This window comes from Magnusiomyces paraingens (assembly GCF_902498895.1).
Source record: "Magnusiomyces paraingens strain CBS 517.90 genome assembly, contig: contig1, whole genome shotgun sequence".
Lineage (NCBI taxonomy): Eukaryota > Fungi > Ascomycota > Dipodascomycetes > Dipodascales > Dipodascaceae > Magnusiomyces > Magnusiomyces paraingens.
The window spans coordinates 734228-750447 of NW_022474067.1; the positions used below are offsets into that span (position 1 = coordinate 734228).

General features: G+C 44.6%; 9 protein-coding genes across 9 annotated transcripts; 4 read left to right on the forward strand and 5 right to left on the reverse strand.

Annotated features, from left to right (window-relative positions):
• Positions 1–342: 342 nt before the first annotated feature.
• SAPINGB_P000245 (uncharacterized protein) lies at positions 343–2184 on the reverse strand (the record flags this gene model as incomplete). The annotated part of the gene is made up of 2 exons (XM_031994969.1): positions 343–1565; positions 1623–2184. 2 exons carry the CDS (start codon positions 2182–2184, stop codon positions 343–345), a joined length of 1785 nt encoding a protein of 594 aa, XP_031850860.1.
• Positions 2185–2442: 258 nt separating this feature from the next.
• Positions 2443–3744, reverse strand: SAPINGB_P000246 (uncharacterized protein; the record flags this gene model as incomplete). The annotated part of the gene is made up of 1 exon (XM_031994970.1): positions 2443–3744. The coding sequence occupies one exon, from the start codon at positions 3742–3744 to the stop codon at positions 2443–2445; it is 1302 nt and encodes a 433-aa protein (XP_031850861.1).
• Positions 3745–4083: 339 nt separating this feature from the next.
• On the forward strand, positions 4084–6603 carry SAPINGB_P000247 (uncharacterized protein; the record flags this gene model as incomplete). The annotated part of the gene is made up of 2 exons (XM_031994971.1): positions 4084–4198; positions 4265–6603. 2 exons carry the CDS (start codon positions 4084–4086, stop codon positions 6601–6603), a joined length of 2454 nt encoding a protein of 817 aa, XP_031850862.1.
• An 81-nt stretch (positions 6604–6684) lies between these two features.
• Positions 6685–8505, reverse strand: SAPINGB_P000248 (uncharacterized protein; the record flags this gene model as incomplete). The annotated part of the gene is made up of 1 exon (XM_031994972.1): positions 6685–8505. One exon carries the CDS (start codon positions 8503–8505, stop codon positions 6685–6687), a length of 1821 nt encoding a protein of 606 aa, XP_031850863.1.
• A 199-nt stretch (positions 8506–8704) lies between these two features.
• Positions 8705–10042, forward strand: SAPINGB_P000249 (uncharacterized protein; the record flags this gene model as incomplete). Its single annotated transcript, XM_031994973.1, has 1 exon — positions 8705–10042. One exon carries the CDS (start codon positions 8705–8707, stop codon positions 10040–10042), a length of 1338 nt encoding a protein of 445 aa, XP_031850864.1.
• A 23-nt stretch (positions 10043–10065) lies between these two features.
• On the reverse strand, positions 10066–11477 carry SAPINGB_P000250 (uncharacterized protein; the record flags this gene model as incomplete). The annotated part of the gene is made up of 6 exons (XM_031994974.1): positions 10066–10154; positions 10208–10490; positions 10544–10639; positions 10693–10721; positions 11049–11413; positions 11467–11477. 6 exons carry the CDS (start codon positions 11475–11477, stop codon positions 10066–10068), a joined length of 873 nt encoding a protein of 290 aa, XP_031850865.1.
• A 251-nt stretch (positions 11478–11728) lies between these two features.
• Positions 11729–13270, forward strand: SAPINGB_P000251 (uncharacterized protein; the record flags this gene model as incomplete). The annotated part of the gene is made up of 1 exon (XM_031994975.1): positions 11729–13270. One exon carries the CDS (start codon positions 11729–11731, stop codon positions 13268–13270), a length of 1542 nt encoding a protein of 513 aa, XP_031850866.1.
• Positions 13271–13391: 121 nt separating this feature from the next.
• On the forward strand, positions 13392–13966 carry SAPINGB_P000252 (uncharacterized protein; the record flags this gene model as incomplete). Its single annotated transcript, XM_031994976.1, has 2 exons — positions 13392–13449; positions 13497–13966. The coding sequence occupies 2 exons, from the start codon at positions 13392–13394 to the stop codon at positions 13964–13966; spliced, it is 528 nt and encodes a 175-aa protein (XP_031850867.1).
• Positions 13967–14191: 225 nt separating this feature from the next.
• Positions 14192–15988, reverse strand: SAPINGB_P000253 (uncharacterized protein; the record flags this gene model as incomplete). Its single annotated transcript, XM_031994977.1, has 1 exon — positions 14192–15988. The coding sequence occupies one exon, from the start codon at positions 15986–15988 to the stop codon at positions 14192–14194; it is 1797 nt and encodes a 598-aa protein (XP_031850868.1).
• Between the last annotated feature and the right edge of the window lie 232 nt (positions 15989–16220).

Genomic DNA, 16220 nt, shown 5'->3' on the forward strand with positions numbered 1-16220 from the left:
TATATCAACTATGGAAATTAAAAATGGATCTCCGAAGTATTTACTAGTTAAAGTCATTGCTATCACTTTTAAGTCCAGTCAAATTTCATCTTAGTGCTTCCTATGATGATCAAACTTACTTCCATTGAAACTTTGGGATTGGAATTAACATTTTAAAGAAAAACCTCATTACTTTAATAACCATCGTAGGTTGGAAAGAAGTTTAAATTGAGCCTTAAAGAAATTGAATTTTTGAACATTTCTCTCTTGGAATTCATAAATACAACTAAAGTTGGATGTTTTATTTAATTGTTTAAGAGTAATTTAATTAAATAGTACAATGCTTATATATCGCACTTCCTTTTATTCGCCCTTAAGCTCTTCCTTGGACTCTTCCTTGGACTCTTCCTTGAGTTCTTTAGATTCTTCGTCAGGCTTTTTTGTAGCAATAGCTAGACATTCGTCCTCATATCCCGGAATATGTACATACTCAATACCTGCCGTTTTCAGCCTAGACCTACCAGTGTTGTTTGCTACAAACGTATCGGGTTCCACAACCCCAACAAATACAGTTTTAATGTTAGCAGTAGCCAGAATGCGGTCAACACATGGCAAATTACCACTTAACCGCTCCGAGCATGGCTCCATTGTAGTGTAGATAACAGTGCCTGGTGGAACAGTTCCTTGTACACCAGTCTCTTTATAGTACTTTTCTAAAGCACATTGTTCAGCGTGGGTATTTCCTGGCAGCTCACGTGAATATCCTGTTGAAAGAACCTTTCCATTATTGACAAGAACGGCTCCAACAGAAAAGGCGGTTGTAGTCCCCTCACACTTGCGGGCTTCGTCCATTGCCATTTCCATGAACTTACGATTGGGTGCAAGAGCCCACTCAGGGTAAGGTGTTGCGTAACTCCATGATTGGTCAATAGAGGAGTATGTGAGAGCGTGAAGCCAAAGGTCTAAATCGTTGGGGCCTGGGTCGGTGTAGAGATCGGTTTTACAGTCGGGACATTTCTCATGTGCAAGAGCCTCACCCAGGCCCTTGGGAATAAAACTGCCATTTGCATCACCAGCGTGTTGTTCAAATGGTGTGTAATCAACTGGGCTAATCCAAGTGCTGGCAGGTCGCGAACGACCAATTTCCGACAAACGAGCTTCTAGCTCGGCATCATCACCAGCACCATCTTTTCCAAGCTCTTCACCCCAAACCCAAACATTGGAGTAGATGGGGTCATTGGCAATGGGATGGCCAAGGTACTGAAGATGGACTCGAATTTGATGCGTGCGGCCAGTGAAAGGTCTGCAGCGGACAATACTGGTCTCACCGTCATACGAAATACGATGAAACTCGGTTTTAGCAGGCTTCCCATCAGGTTTAACACGGTTCAATGCAACCTTTGGGGCGACGGTGGCTATGGGCTCTTCAACAACGATAGTTCCGAGTGGAAACTCGCCTTTGACACGAGCAACGTACTCTTTTTTTACTTCTCGGTCGCGGAGTTGTGCACCCATTTTATCTGCAGCTTTACCAGATTTTGCAAGAAACATAAGACCAGATGTAAGTCTATCAAGACGGTTGCAGGCTAAAAAAAAGTTATATTAGAAATTAAAGGGAAATTAGAAGAAGCTTTTAAACTTACGGTGAACATATTTGCCTTGTTCATGCTTCAAAACCATGACCACTGTATTGAACCGATAACGGCCAGTAGGGTGAACGGGAATTCCCGACGGCTTATCAATTACAACTAGCTCATCATCTTCATACACAATTTTGATCGGCCGCGAAGTGACTGGAGGCTCGTGCTTATGAGTACGATGACTGATCTGGTCGCCGTTGCGCACAATTGTATCAAGATCAGCAACTTTTCCGTTAAGCATAACCTGACCTGTTGCAATAGCCTCATGGTAGTAATCACGATCTTTGTCGCGAAATTCTGATGTGAAGACCTCCAACAGGTTGCGGTCGCGCCAGCGCATTTTGCAAAAGGTCAAATATGTGAAGTAATATGGAGGTACTCGGCGGAGGTTTCCGTCAATTACGTATCGTGCACCCTGGGCAGAGTCTTCTTTTATAGTTTCTGAGATCTCAGCACCATCAATAGTGTTTTGGGCCTGGATGGTTTGACGTTTGACGCGGAAACCACCTTCATCGCGTTGGCCGCCTTTGACAGAGGAGTAAAGTGCTGGGTTGTTGGGGTCCATTTTGGGTCTTTTTTTTGTGTTGAAGCGAGGTGTATTTTTAAGTGCTTCGGACTCAGTACTCATAGTTCTGACGAGTCCTGATATATTTCGGATTAGTCGATGATACAGCGTGAATTAAGTGGGGAAGTCGGTAAGACCTTTTTTTTTTATGTTGAAAATTTTTTAAGTAGTCTAAAGGTTTTACTACGTAGAGAGGGAAAAAAGAAAAAAAAATTGTATAAAGAGGATGTTTTTTACTTCTTCAAAAAGACCCGGCTTTTATAAAATCAAGTAAAGTGCAAAAAGTGCCACCAGAAAGAGCCCGGCATAAATACGACCCCTTGGAGTGTTTACCAGATATAAAGACCATCCAATGGCCATATCGGCGGTCCATCCAACGCCATTGTAGTACCCTGCATGGTCGCCGAGACCAAGTGACACACGGATAGGAGCAACAGCAGGAGCACCGGTTTGTGGTACTGCACGGGTGGCTGCAGGAGAATATTCTGGCAGAAGCAAAAGGCGTTTAGGAGCACCGGGTTCGGGTTCAAATACAGGTTGTGGTGGTGTTGGCGGGACATTAATGCGCAGGTACACAGGCTTATGATCAGAAGTTAGGACTGAAGGCAGAGACGCGTAACTAACGATCTGAGCAGGCGACTTATAAGGAAGATATAAAATGCGATCGCACCAAGACGGAGTGCGCTTTTGGTTGAAAGTCCCAATAGTGCCCTCGATATACTTAAAAGTTGGTGGGAAATTTACAGGGGCCTCTTCAAATCCATAGAAGCTTTGATGAGTTTGTAAAACGTGAAAGAGCTCGTCTGTTCGCTTTAAAACATCGTAGTAGCGGTCGCTATCAAGTGGTGCACCATCTTCATCATGGCCGGCGGTCTCGGATGCTTCTAGAAGGGCACGTTCAGTGGGCTCGGCTGCACGCGTGGCCCGATAGTTAAGGTCGCCCATAAAAAAAAGATGACTCTGCGGCTTATAGGCGCCATAACCATCAGAAAATCCAAGAGATGTGACAATGCCGTCAAAGTCCGCATTGCGCGTCAACAAATGACCCTCGTTGGCTGCTAAATGGGCATTGACAAATGTGAATTCCTGTGGAGTTGACGATGAGTCGCCCTTAGGCTTGAGTGATATACGGACACCTGCAGCACCTTTAAGTGACGAGTACCCGTATCCGCGACGCGTTCCAGCGGTACTGGAAGAAATGGTTTCCAGCGGAATTGCACCTGGAATAGTGCTTGAGTCCAAAACGTAAACAATAGTTGCAATAGCTCCGAGTTGTGAGCGAGCGGCCTGCACATATAATGCTTCTGTACTTGGGTATATGGACTTAATACCAGCAGAAATTCCGAGAGTAATTGGTGCAAGATGATCTGACAAAAGACCAAAACTGGCATCAAGAATAGACGTGACTTCTTCAAAGCCAAAAATTAGGACCTGCGGCGGAGCAGCAGCTGAAGAGGTTTCTGGTTTTAAAGCTTTTTGAACTGCATGTTGAATTGCCTCAACGGGTTGGCGGTTCTTACCACAGTTGAAGGTAAAAAGAAATAAAGAAGTTCCAGACATTCTGACAATAGACTAGTGGCGGTGGCAATTAACTCTTGAGTTCCGGGTTCCGAATCGGTTCTTTAGCTGGAGAGAGATTTGCCTGCTGGTTGGTTGGATTGAAGGTTTTTTGACGGGTCTGCTGGTTGGCGGTTAGACGTAAATATAGGACTTGAAACTTATGACTTGAATCTGGAAGTGTGTCTAGATATGTATTTTTTGCCACCCAACTTGCTGATTATAAAACCTGCCAGGTTTCCCCTTAAACATCCAAACTTTTTTTTTTTTCTTCTCCACCACCATAAAAACATCCAAACAAAACTCGCCACTCAATCCATTTATCACGAAAACACTAACTTAATGAGCGACGACAAGAAGCCCCTCCACCATAATCTTGCCGATGCCTCGGGAGCTGATGCTTCTAAGGAAGACCTGACGGCCACTGCTATTCTTCGTAGAAAGAAGAAAGACAATGGTGAGTAGATGTGATTAAAAGATGAGGCAACCTTTAACTGACCTATCAATTTCTCTTTTCCTCTAGCTTTGATTGTCGATGATGCTACCAGTGATGACAACTCTATCATTGCCCTTTCTCCTAACACTATGGAGAAGCTTGAGCTTTTTAGAGGTGACGCTGTTATTATTAAGGGCAAGAAGCGAAAAGATACAGTTCTCATTGTTGTCTCTGATGACGACCTTGAGGATGGTGTCTGCAGAGTGAACAGAGTCGTTCGTAACAATCTCCGCGTTCGTCTTGGTGATGTTATTACTGTTCATCCATGCCCTGATATCAAGTACCTCAAACGCATCTCTATTCTTCCTATTGCTGATACAATTGAGGGTCTCACTGGTGACATTTTTGAAGTCTTCCTTAAGCCTTACTTTGTTGAGGCCTATCGACCTGTTAGAAAGGGCGACCTTTTTACTGTTCGCGGTGGTATGCGACAAGTCGAGTTTAAGGTCGTTGAGACCGATCCAGCCGAGTTTGGCATTGTCTCCCAGGACACTGTCATTCATACTGAGGGTGACCCTATCAACAGAGAAGACGAGGAAGGAAATCTCAATGAGGTTGGCTACGATGACATTGGCGGTGTCCGCAAGCAAATGGCCCAAATTCGCGAACTTGTCGAGCTTCCCCTGCGACATCCCCAGCTTTTTAAGAGTATTGGTATCAAGCCCCCCCGTGGTATTCTGATGTACGGTCCTCCCGGTACTGGTAAGACCTTGATGGCCCGTGCTGTTGCCAACGAGACTGGTGCTTTCTTCTTTTTGATTAACGGTCCTGAAATTATGTCTAAGATGGCTGGTGAGTCCGAGTCTAACCTTAGAAAGGCCTTTGAGGAGGCTGAAAAGAATGCTCCTTCTATCATTTTTATTGACGAAATCGACTCAATTGCTCCAAAAAGAGACAAGACCAATGGTGAGGTTGAACGCCGTGTTGTTTCCCAGCTTCTTACTCTCATGGACGGTATGAAGGCCCGTTCTAACATTGTTGTTATTGCTGCTACCAACAGACCCAACTCTATCGACCCTGCCCTTCGTCGTTTCGGCCGTTTTGATCGTGAAGTTGACATTGGTATCCCTGATCCCACTGGTCGCTTGGAGATTCTTCGTATCCATACCAAGAATATGAAGCTTGCTGATGATGTTGACCTCGAGGCAATTGCTTCTGAAACACACGGTTACGTTGGTTCCGATCTCGCCTCTCTATGCTCTGAGGCCGCTATGCAGCAGATTCGTGAAAAGATGGACCTTATTGACCTTGAAGAGGAAACTATCGATGCCGAAGTGCTTGACTCGCTCGGTGTTACCATGGACAACTTCCGCTTTGCCCTTGGCATTTCCAACCCCTCTGCTCTTCGTGAGACTGTTGTCCAGAGCGTTAATGTCACTTGGGATGACATTGGTGGTCTTGATAAAATCAAGCAGGAGCTCAAGGAGACTGTCGAGTACCCTGTCCTCCATCCTGAGATGTACACCAAGTTTGGTCTTTCTCCCTCCAAGGGCGTTTTGTTCTATGGTCCTCCTGGTACTGGTAAGACTTTGCTGGCCAAGGCTGTTGCCACAGAGGTTTCCGCCAACTTTATCTCCGTTAAGGGCCCCGAGCTGCTTTCTATGTGGTTTGGTGAGTCCGAGTCCAACATTCGTGACATTTTTGACAAGGCTCGTGCTGCTGCTCCTTGCGTTGTCTTTTTGGACGAGTTGGACTCTATTGCCAAGGCTCGTGGTGGTTCTGTCGGTGATGCCGGCGGTGCCACTGACCGTGTGGTAAACCAGCTTCTTACCGAGATGGATGGTATGAATGCCAAAAAGAATGTTTTTGTCATTGGTGCTACCAACAGACCTGATCAAATTGATCCTGCTCTGTTACGTCCTGGCCGTCTTGATCAGCTTATTTACGTCCCTCTCCCCGACCAAGCTGGCCGTCTTTCTATCCTCAAGGCCCAGCTCCGCAAGACTCCTCTCGAACCTGGCCTCAGTCTCGACGAGATTGCCAAGAGCACAAACGGCTTCTCTGGTGCCGATTTGTCGTACATTGTTCAGCGTTCTGCCAAGTTTGCCATTAAGGAAAGTATTGAAGCCAGTATCAAGGCCAATGAAGAGGCCACCGCTGCTGGTGAAGAGGATGTTGAGATGGAGGATCCCGTTCCATACATCACCCGTGAACACTTTGAAGAGGCTATGAAGACTGCCGCCAGATCGGTTAGTGATTCTGAGCTTAGACGTTACGAGTCGTATGCTGCCCAAATCCAGGCTTCGCGCGGCACTCTTAACTTTAGATTTTCTGGCAACTCATCATCGGCCTCGTCGACAGCACCCGCTGCCTCAAGTGAGCCTGCTCTTGGTGGCGAAGGTGAGGATGATGACCTTTACAATTAAATGTAAATGATTTGCAACGATTTTTTTTTCTTCTCTTCTTCTATGTGTATTTCTTTTTTAAAAAATAAATTTAAATAATATTTACAATAACCCTTGTTTTTTAAGATCGTTATAGACTTTTTCAGACATAACATTACCTTCATCGTCTTCCATTTCAATGGCATTTTCACGATGACTCTCCTCTTGTCGATTTTCACGCTTGATTTTTTCCCAAAGTGCCATAGCATCAGCGATACTAACAACACCCTTGAAAAGTAGTCCTGGCGTAATTCCCAAACATCGAAGGCCGTGTACATGACGAGCCTCAACAAAGTGCTTGTCAAACGCCATACGGCCCATGTAAACGTAGTTTCCGCAAATTTCACATGGATATTGTACACCCAGCCCATGAAGCTTCCACAACCAGAATGGAATAGGCTTTCCGTCATGACCAAGAGGTAACTTGAGTGGGTTGTACACAATGTCATCGGAATCCGAGTCTGAATCGTTTCCATCGCCATTACCATTTTCTCCTCCATGTCCTCCCGGATTATCAAGCTCTGCTAATAGAGCTGTGTCGGCAGCTTCGAGGGCGGCAAGCTCCAGCTGTCGTTCGCGGTCAGTAAGCGCGCGACGTCGCTCCACATTGTTCCTTGTATCTGTAATGTGTTTCTGAAGAAGCTGCACCAGGTGATATGTGAAATACTCGTGCATTGCAAGAAGCTTGAGTCGCAACTGCTCTTCCGCGTCTGCAGAAGCTGTTGCTTCACTGCTTTCGGTTTTTCTGGCAACCAGCTCTAATTGCTTCGAATTTTTGACATGCTTTTTTCCAGTTAAGTGGGCCCAGTACACTGTTTCCTTAGCAAAATACTTGCCGCAGGGCGTGCAATAAAATCCTTCTGGAGTTTCGACCCCATCACGAGCCACTGTGCTTTCTGCCTGGAATGTCCAGCCTGGGAACGGCAGTTTTTTAGTCCACGCCGTCTCAAAATCGGCCTCGATCTTGGACACAATCTTGTCTGTGTTTTCGAGAATGTGGGTTTTGCGGAAAAAGCGTTCAATATACTGATGCAGTTCTGCAGCATATGTAAAGTATATCTCGTCGCGTAGTCGAGCAACAGGAAACAGCTCGACATGAGAAAAACTAGAAAAAATGTCAAGATATTGAATGTATGTGAGTGCATGTCGTTGCTCTGCAGCTGCTGTACCTGATGTGTTTCCAAGCTTGAGATTGGTGAACCGTTCATGGAACGCCACCAAGTCAATATACTTGCCGTAACTCTCTTCGCCAGAAAAAATCGCGTCCAGATTTAAATCTGCAGCCATAGAACTTAACAAAATCGCAGTTCCCTTAGACTCGGCTGCAAGGAGATTTGCAACAGCAGCTGCTTGTTGTGAACCTCCTGCAGCTGCGACTTCTGGATTCTCTTCTAACTCCAATCCCTCGGCTAGCACACCACTTTCCAGCATTTCGCGTTGTTTTCGCAGAGAAACAATTCCCATTTGATATTGTGCATGTAAGTCTTCAACCTCCTGATTAGGATACCGTCGATGATATTCCTTAACCGCGTTTGCTTGTCTGTAAAAGTTGTCGAGAAGTGACACCCGTGCATCGTCAGTAGTTGCCAACTCGGCCAGTTCTTTTTTACGTGCAACAGCATTAGGGCCAGTTTCTAAAAATGATTTTTCAAGAAACTCACACTGTTCACGATAGCGCTTCACAAATCTACCAACTTCTTGCTCCTGTAAAACTGTTTCCTTGAAAGGTCGTTTGCGACGTCCGTGTAATTCTGAAGATGCTGATAGACGTGCATTGTCAGGTAAAATAGCAGGATTTCGAGTAATACGCTCAGAAATTGCCTGCTCTATGCGATCCAGCTCTTCTAAAGATGATCTCTGTGCTTCTAGTAATGATGATGCCATAATGTTGTGTGTTTGTTTGCTGAGTGTGAAAAGTTGAAAAGAAACTGGTGGTGTCAAAGGTCTCAAAAAAAAATCTGTATGGGTTAGGGTTTTATATCAGCCTTTCGCAGCCGCACTAACGAATTTTTTTTTTCTTAAAGAGCGAAATTTCCAGGACTTAAATCTTTTAAGATAATTTCTCCAAAAAATCCTGATAAAAATGAGCTTTACATCACTGGGGCTGCCACCATGGATGGCTGAGTGTCTTAAGAATATTGCTATAACAAAGCCATCTGCAATTCAGGAAGCATGTATTCCTCCGATTCTGGACGGTCGTGATTGCATTGGTGGAGCCAAAACAGGTTCCGGTAAGACGATTGCGTTTGCCGCACCCATGATCGCTAAGTGGGCAGAGGACCCATTTGGTATTTGTGGTGTTGTTCTTACTCCGACTCGCGAACTGGCAATCCAAATTGCTGATCAGTTTGCAGCGTTAGGCTCTGGCGTTGGTATTAAAACTTGTGTCGTTATTGGCGGTGTAGAGATGACAAAACAGTCGCGCGATCTCAAGGAAAAACCACACTTTGTCATTGCAACACCTGGCCGTCTTGCGGACGAAATTCGAAGTAACGGTGAAGAAATCCTGCCAGGTCTTCGTCGTGCGAAATTTCTTGTGCTTGATGAAGCTGACCGACTGCTGAGTTCGTCTATGGCCGACGACCTGGCCACATGCATTGGCGCGTTGGCGCCTCCAGAAAAACGTCAAACGTTGTTATTCACGGCTACAGTTACAGATTCGGTACGTGCTCTTAAAAATCAGGCTCCTAAGGCTGGTAAAAAGCCAGTGTTTGTTCATGAGGTTGCTTCCGACGAAGTGGCCATTCCAGCAACTTTGACACAATCATATCTCTTTATTCCTTCATATGTGCGCGACGCATATCTCTACAGCATTTTGACACACGAGGATAACACCTCAAAATCTGCCATTGTTTTTGTGAATCGAACAGCAACAGCAGAGCAAGTTCGCCGAACACTGGAAAAAATGGAAATCAAGACGGTTTCTTTGCACTCTGAGATGCCTCAGCGTGAGCGAATAAACGCTCTGGCAAAGTTTCGCGCAGAGGTTGCGCGCGTGCTTGTTGCCACGGATGTTGCATCGCGTGGTTTGGATATCCCTGTTGTGGAGATGGTTATAAATTTCGAGATTCCAGCTGATCCCGATGACTACGTGCACCGAGTTGGTCGTACTGCGCGTGCAGGTCGACGTGGTGAGAGTATTTCCCTGGTTAGTGAACAGGATGTTACTTTGATCCAGGGCATTGAAGAGCGTGTGGGACAAAAGATGGAGCAATACGGTAAGATTGATGACGATGATGTGGTTAACAATACGCTGCGGCCCGTGTCCATGGCCAAACGAGAAGCTATTATGGATATGGATCGCGATGGTTTTGGCGAGCTGCGAAAGACTCGCGAAAAGAAGCGCCGACTTAAGGAAGCTGCTAGTGCAGCTGTCAAGAATGAAAAAAAGAAGCACCGCAAGAAGAAAGGTAGCAGTTAAATAGAGAGCAAAAATTAAGATATCTATTGTTTATTTTTTCCAACATAGAGCCCATGGTAATAGCCAGCCCAGTACCATGACATTAGTAGATTTTTAAGTTCTGGGTCCATTCCTAGAAAGAGTTAGTAATGTTGAAAAAAAAAATTTCAATAAATGATTACGTACCTTCCATGGGAAGCGGAGGCTCGATTTGAGTTTCGGCATTGTTTTGCTGGGTTGTTTGCTCGGGTGTTGGTTCAGGGAGGGGTTGGACTTCAACCTGCTGAATATCTGGTTCTGAAGGACTTGGAATGTCAGCATTTGGTTCTTGAAGCTCGGAATTAATATCATGGTCTTCTGTTTGTGTTGGTGGTTGTTCAATATGTTGTTCGACTTGCCGCTCAGGCTGTTGCTCAGGCTGTTGCTCATTTTGTTCTTTTTCTGAATCACTTCTTATGGCATGGTGTCTCTAAACTTGTATTAGGGATCAATTTGCAAAACTATGGTATAGTGTAGACTGACCTTGTATTCTTTGAGAGAAGCTTCCCAAGAGTTGATGATCACATTGTCATCGTACTCCTCTTCTCTGTTGAGTTCGTCCGGAGTAGGCCTGTAATTCTATGTAATGTTTGTTAGATTTCATGAGTTTGGAATTGCTCGCTTAGACTTACGATAGACATTTCATTTGGTGGAGCTGTCACTTTGTCAGTTTAGAAAAAAAAAAAAATAATTATGGAAGCTGTTTAAATGCCACAATTTTTATATTTTGACAAAAAAAAAAATATGACTTTTCATCATTTCAAATCATTACAAAATTAAGTGTATTATATGTCATCATAGACAAGTTCATTAGGTTCGGGTCATAAAAAAGAACAAAAAAGAAGAAGGGAAGATCGTCACAAAAAATATAAATCAAGAAAAAAAAAAAAAAACGTAGACACTTAAGTGTTTCTTCATCTCCACCAGACGTAGAAAAAGACGAGCGAGATCAAAGCAAAAAGACACAGCCACATGCGCCAGGAAATACCAGATCTATCAGCCATAATGATCATACGGTTAAAAGTCATCTTCAGCTTTGTGCGTGCGCCTTCAAAGCTATTTTCAAGATCAGAAAGAAGCTTATTAGAGTCGCGCACCTCGTCGCCAATCTTAACAGTCAGATCCTTGAGAAGCTTAACTTTAGCACTGAGACCCTCAATCTGTACATCATTCTGAGACTCCAGACTGTCCATTACACTGTCGCTTTGGTATGGAGACTCTTGTCGAGTCTGATAAGCTGCCGGTAAGCGCGCACTTAGGCCGCCTGCGGTTGGGGTGCTAAGCCGGGATTGAGCATAAGAGTTGGGATAAGCGTTTGGAGTATATGAAGAAAAAAGCTGGGTGCGATTATCCCTAAATAAAATGTTAGCAGAGTGTATTATGAAAACTTTTACTATTGCTCTTACCTTCCATTCATTATTTCTGATTTTTCTACTGCTTTGCGTTGATGTTGCTTAATGGTGTAGAATATCAAAAGTTAAGCAGCAGCAAAATTTAAATATCAAAAAAAAAAAATTAGTTGTCGACGTGTCAGCCAGGAAACCTCCAAGCACTGAGCCGCCAGCATCTCCAATTTCCTATTACGGATATCGTTAACAACGCCGCCGCCACTACTTCCTACGAATAAACATACAACCAAATAAAAAAAATAAATAAATTAAGAACAATATGCCACCACCACGCATTCCTAAGCTTAGCAAAAAGAAAAAGAAAGCAGCAGAACCTACTACTGCTTCAGAGTTTCTTGATGCTGGTGTAGATGATGAAGAACATGGCGACCGATGGATCGACTCGGGTGATATTCCCAAAGCAATTCGATTTTATCAAAAAGCCGCAGGTTACTATCAGCAAGCTATTACAATGTCACGCAGTAATGATAAGACTATCCGCGATGATGCTACATATAACTTTGCGCGTATGCAGTATGTGGTTTACACTAAAGTTGTCAAAACTGGTGAGCTAGATAATCTGGATCTTGGACGACTCGGGGTTCCGCTTGATGGCTCTGGAATTGTACCTACAGGAATTTCACAGGTTCTTCAAACCCAGGAACATGCTTTGAATGAAGTTGGAAGCAATGGAATTAACGGTATACCCTTGGATCAGCTTTACACATATGGTCAGGTGCTTGCAGAGGCCGGTGAAGAGACGGAAAATGTGGCGACTGTTCAGCGTGCAGCAGAAGTATTTCAGGGGATTTTGGAGCGCCAGCTTGTTGCCATTTCTGAACTTGAAAATGAGGAGTTTGATGATGGTGAGATAACTACGGTGGAAAATCCTCAACAAGCCGATAAGACTGTGGCATTGGCTGCCCAAGAAGGCGTTGTACCAACGTCTGTGGTCGAAACAATCACCAGTTTACTTGATTCTCTAAACACACTTTTGGAGCTTAGTAGAGACGATTCAACCCCTTTTATTTTACCTCAACCTCCTGTCCCTCAATGTCTTGAAGCTGTTGCAAACACAGTGCGTCAGCTATCACAAATTTCTACAAAGTATAACGGTACCAGCGATCAGAAAACTAGTTTTTTGGCAATTCCGTCTCGGGTATTGAGTGATGCTCATATTGCAATTGCGCAGATTCTCAGCACATGTTCTGAGTCAGTGGAATGCCTTGTAGCCATTTGGACCGAACCTCCTTCATCACCAGTTTTAGTCGAGTTTTTGCCTAAAGTGCTAGGCCCTAATATTTCAAGGAAACCATTGGGTCTCCCAGATACCGTGCACTGCGCTTTAGCTGCTGCAGATGCATTATTTGGATATGCTGAACGACCTGGAATATCTGCTGATGTGCGATGGACAGCATACTCTCGGTCTTTGACGATTCTTAAGACTGCTTGGGAACGTGTGGCTGCTGGTGCTACTGGATACGCAGACGCCGATCCTGCTGAGAAGCTTCAGGTTTTAATGGCCAGAGGTGATGCAGAGCTTTTACGAGCAAGTCTTCAGGGACTTCCTGCTGCCGAAAAGCATCGAGAAGTGCTTCGCCGTAATGCGCGCAACATGTACACAAGTGCAGACAACCTGCCGTTGGTTGCTTCTGGAGTCAAACTGACTGGTAGCTCGCCAGAAATATTGCGAATGAAGCGTGAAATTCATATTAAAACAGCACTGTTAGATGGTCGGACGGATGACCCGGTGCTTCAAGGTGTTGGTGCACAACGGGTACTTGCAGCGATTCGTGAGCAGGGTGGTCTTGGACTTATATAGAGAGATTTCAAAAATGGGATTTGAAATTTAATGATTATGTAACTAGAGTTTTTCTATACAACACAACAAACTACAAAGTTTTTTTTTAGGGTTAACCCAAATTTTTTTTAATACTACCACCATGGCCTCGATAGAACCAACACATAAACGCCGAAGAAAAGGACTTTTTGCAAATGATCGTGAGTAGCAGACTATATGAATTATATTATTTGAGCTAATTAATCAGTCCGCTCGTTGCTATTTGCTTTTGGTGACGTGGATTCGCCCGACCAAGAAACAGTAGCAGCTCTCGATGACATTCTTCAGGATTTCATTATTGATCTTTGCTACGAAGCTTCGCGCGTTTCACGCACTGCCCATCGCACTAAGATTAAGGTTGACGATTTCAAGTTCGCGATTCGTAAAGATGCACGTAAACTTGCGCGTGTTGAGGACCTGCTCATGTTGCAAAAGGTCATTACTGATGCAAAGAAGATTTTCGACGACAAAGAAGGTCGTGCACTAGCCAAGAAAAACGAAAAGGAACGTGAACGTGAAAGAGAACGTGAAAGGAAGAAGGAGCGCGAGCGCGAAAATGAGAAAATGATGGCGGCGGCAGCGGCGGCCATGGCTAACGCAACAGCTATGGCTAATGCAGCGGCCAATGCAGCAGCCAATGCAGCAGCAGCAGCAGCAGGAAACTCGAGTGATTCTTAATTATTATAGGCTGTCTTTTAGTAAGATTGGTTTGCACACTCCAGCATGAAGTTGGTGTTTTTTTCTATACACATTGCTGGCCCAATGTGTGTGAGGGGAAATTTCAATACGCCTTAATGAATAACGCCACTCCGACTCAGCATATAATCTCGCTTAAGCTTTTTTTTAATGATTTTTTCAGACTTTAAATAAATAATAATACGTAAAAAAAAGAAACAAAAATGTCTAAAGGTCCACACGAATGGATTCAAGATGCCCACGGCGACCAACTCTATCTTTGGCATCTGCCTCGTTGCGTCCGATCATTGCATCCCAGTAATAGTGAGCGTTGAGTAACAAAATGTTGTAAAGATTTTTAGGGAAATCAATGTAGCTGCGCCAAAGGAAAATAAAGGCTTCTTTCCAAAGATCCCACTCTGGGTCGTTCCAAATAGAATAAGGTTGTGGTTCTTGATCCTCTTCTTCGTCCTCATCCTCGTCCTCATCTTCCGCATCTTTCTCATTATTGACTGCATCCTTTTTTGTGGGTATTTCAGATTGCTTAGTGTTGGAAACAAGATCATCAAGAGAAACACCGCTGGCCTCCAGATCGACGAGCGTTTGCTCGCGGAAATACTCAACGGCTTCAATAGACTTGGAAAGACGATCAAAGGTATTGATCAGCGATACCAATTCTGAACGGCGCAGACTTGCAATCAACTTGCGAGAAAGCTCGTCTTCCTTTTCACTCAGTTCAAAGACAATCTTGAGCGCAGTGCCATAGCCAGCAGCTTGAAGCTTGCCCCACAAGCGGCAACGGTCACATCCCACACAATCCATCAAGGCAGAAACCTTGTGGAAACGTTGACGAAACTCTTCCTTCAGCAGCTTGGCTTCAGGGGTTGAGAAAATGCTTGTTTCATTGAATGTGTTAGGAGATGTTGAAGCACTGCGGGTTAATAACAAAATCTGACGTCTAGTGGCCTGGTCGTAAGCTTGAGCTTGGGGACAAAACTGCAAGTCGTCAATGTAATTGTAGAGCTTGGACACAGCACGCGACACCAGCGCGTAGTTGAAGTAAATGTTGGAAAGACGCTCAGGGAAATTGCCGACCCGCGACAAGAAGCAGTTCAAGTCAGGGCCCCATTCGCCCGTCTGCTTATTCAAATATGAGTAGCACAGGTGTGTTGACACGGATGCGTGCATACCAGAAATAAGTCGATAAAATAGTCTCTGCTCAATACACTCGTCACCTTCAGGGACTAAAGGTTCGGCCTCTGCAGACGAGGGGAGGTTTTCGTCAAACTCGGATGAAAACTCCTCACCTTTGTAGCCAAAGCAGTTTTGCTTGTACACGGAGCGCCACATCATATGAGCATGAGGACCGCTGTAGCCGGTGTAGCGCTCTGGGTTGTCCAAGAGAGATACATAGACACCATTTGGTCCTGTACGGTCATCTTCGGGAACGCAATAATTCTTATCCTTGCATTCCTTATCCCAAGCATCACGGGCTTGTTTTTCAAGACGTCCTCCTGAGGCCAGCGAATCATCAGCATTGGTGACACACGACAACTCGATAGAATCCTTGTCCTTTTCATCGCCATCAGCAAGACCACCAATTTGGCTCTCCGATGCAACGGTGTCTTTTACCAGTTGACCCAGATAGCTTGCACGCCATACAACAGGCAAATCCTTTTCGTCGTCGACGGTATCGACAGCACAAGCTCTATTACCACATGTGCCACCGTCGTTACCTAATGGACAGCTATCTCCGTAAAGATCCAGGTAGTAAAAGCGGAAAAAGTCTGTTTTTACCAGATTTTGCAAGATTGGTCGCACGCGATGGTTTGTGTGTTCGACGGCGTCGTAAGTGGCGCCACAGGCGTCGTTAATACTGCCATTTGGCACTGCACAGAATCCAGGATTTAGTAGCGTCCGAGCCAGTGATTGAGATGAATCCTGTGATTCTGAAAGCTGGGTAGATGCTGAAGCCGAAGCAGCAAGAGTCACAGCGGCAATCAGTGATGTGTATTTTATTATCATTGATGTAAGAGATTTCAATATATATTAGATTAGATATTTGGATATATGAGGGAGAAAAGAAAATGTCAGTACAGCACAGCACAGAATGATTTTGAAAAAAAAAAAAAAAAAAAGGGCAGTCTAAGGGGCCTGCTGACTCAGCATAACACCACGTCGGTAGTTTTTTTTGGGTTTTTACTACAATGGGCGCGGCTTGTGCGGCTCAGCCCAATTTGTCTGAAAAAAAAAAATT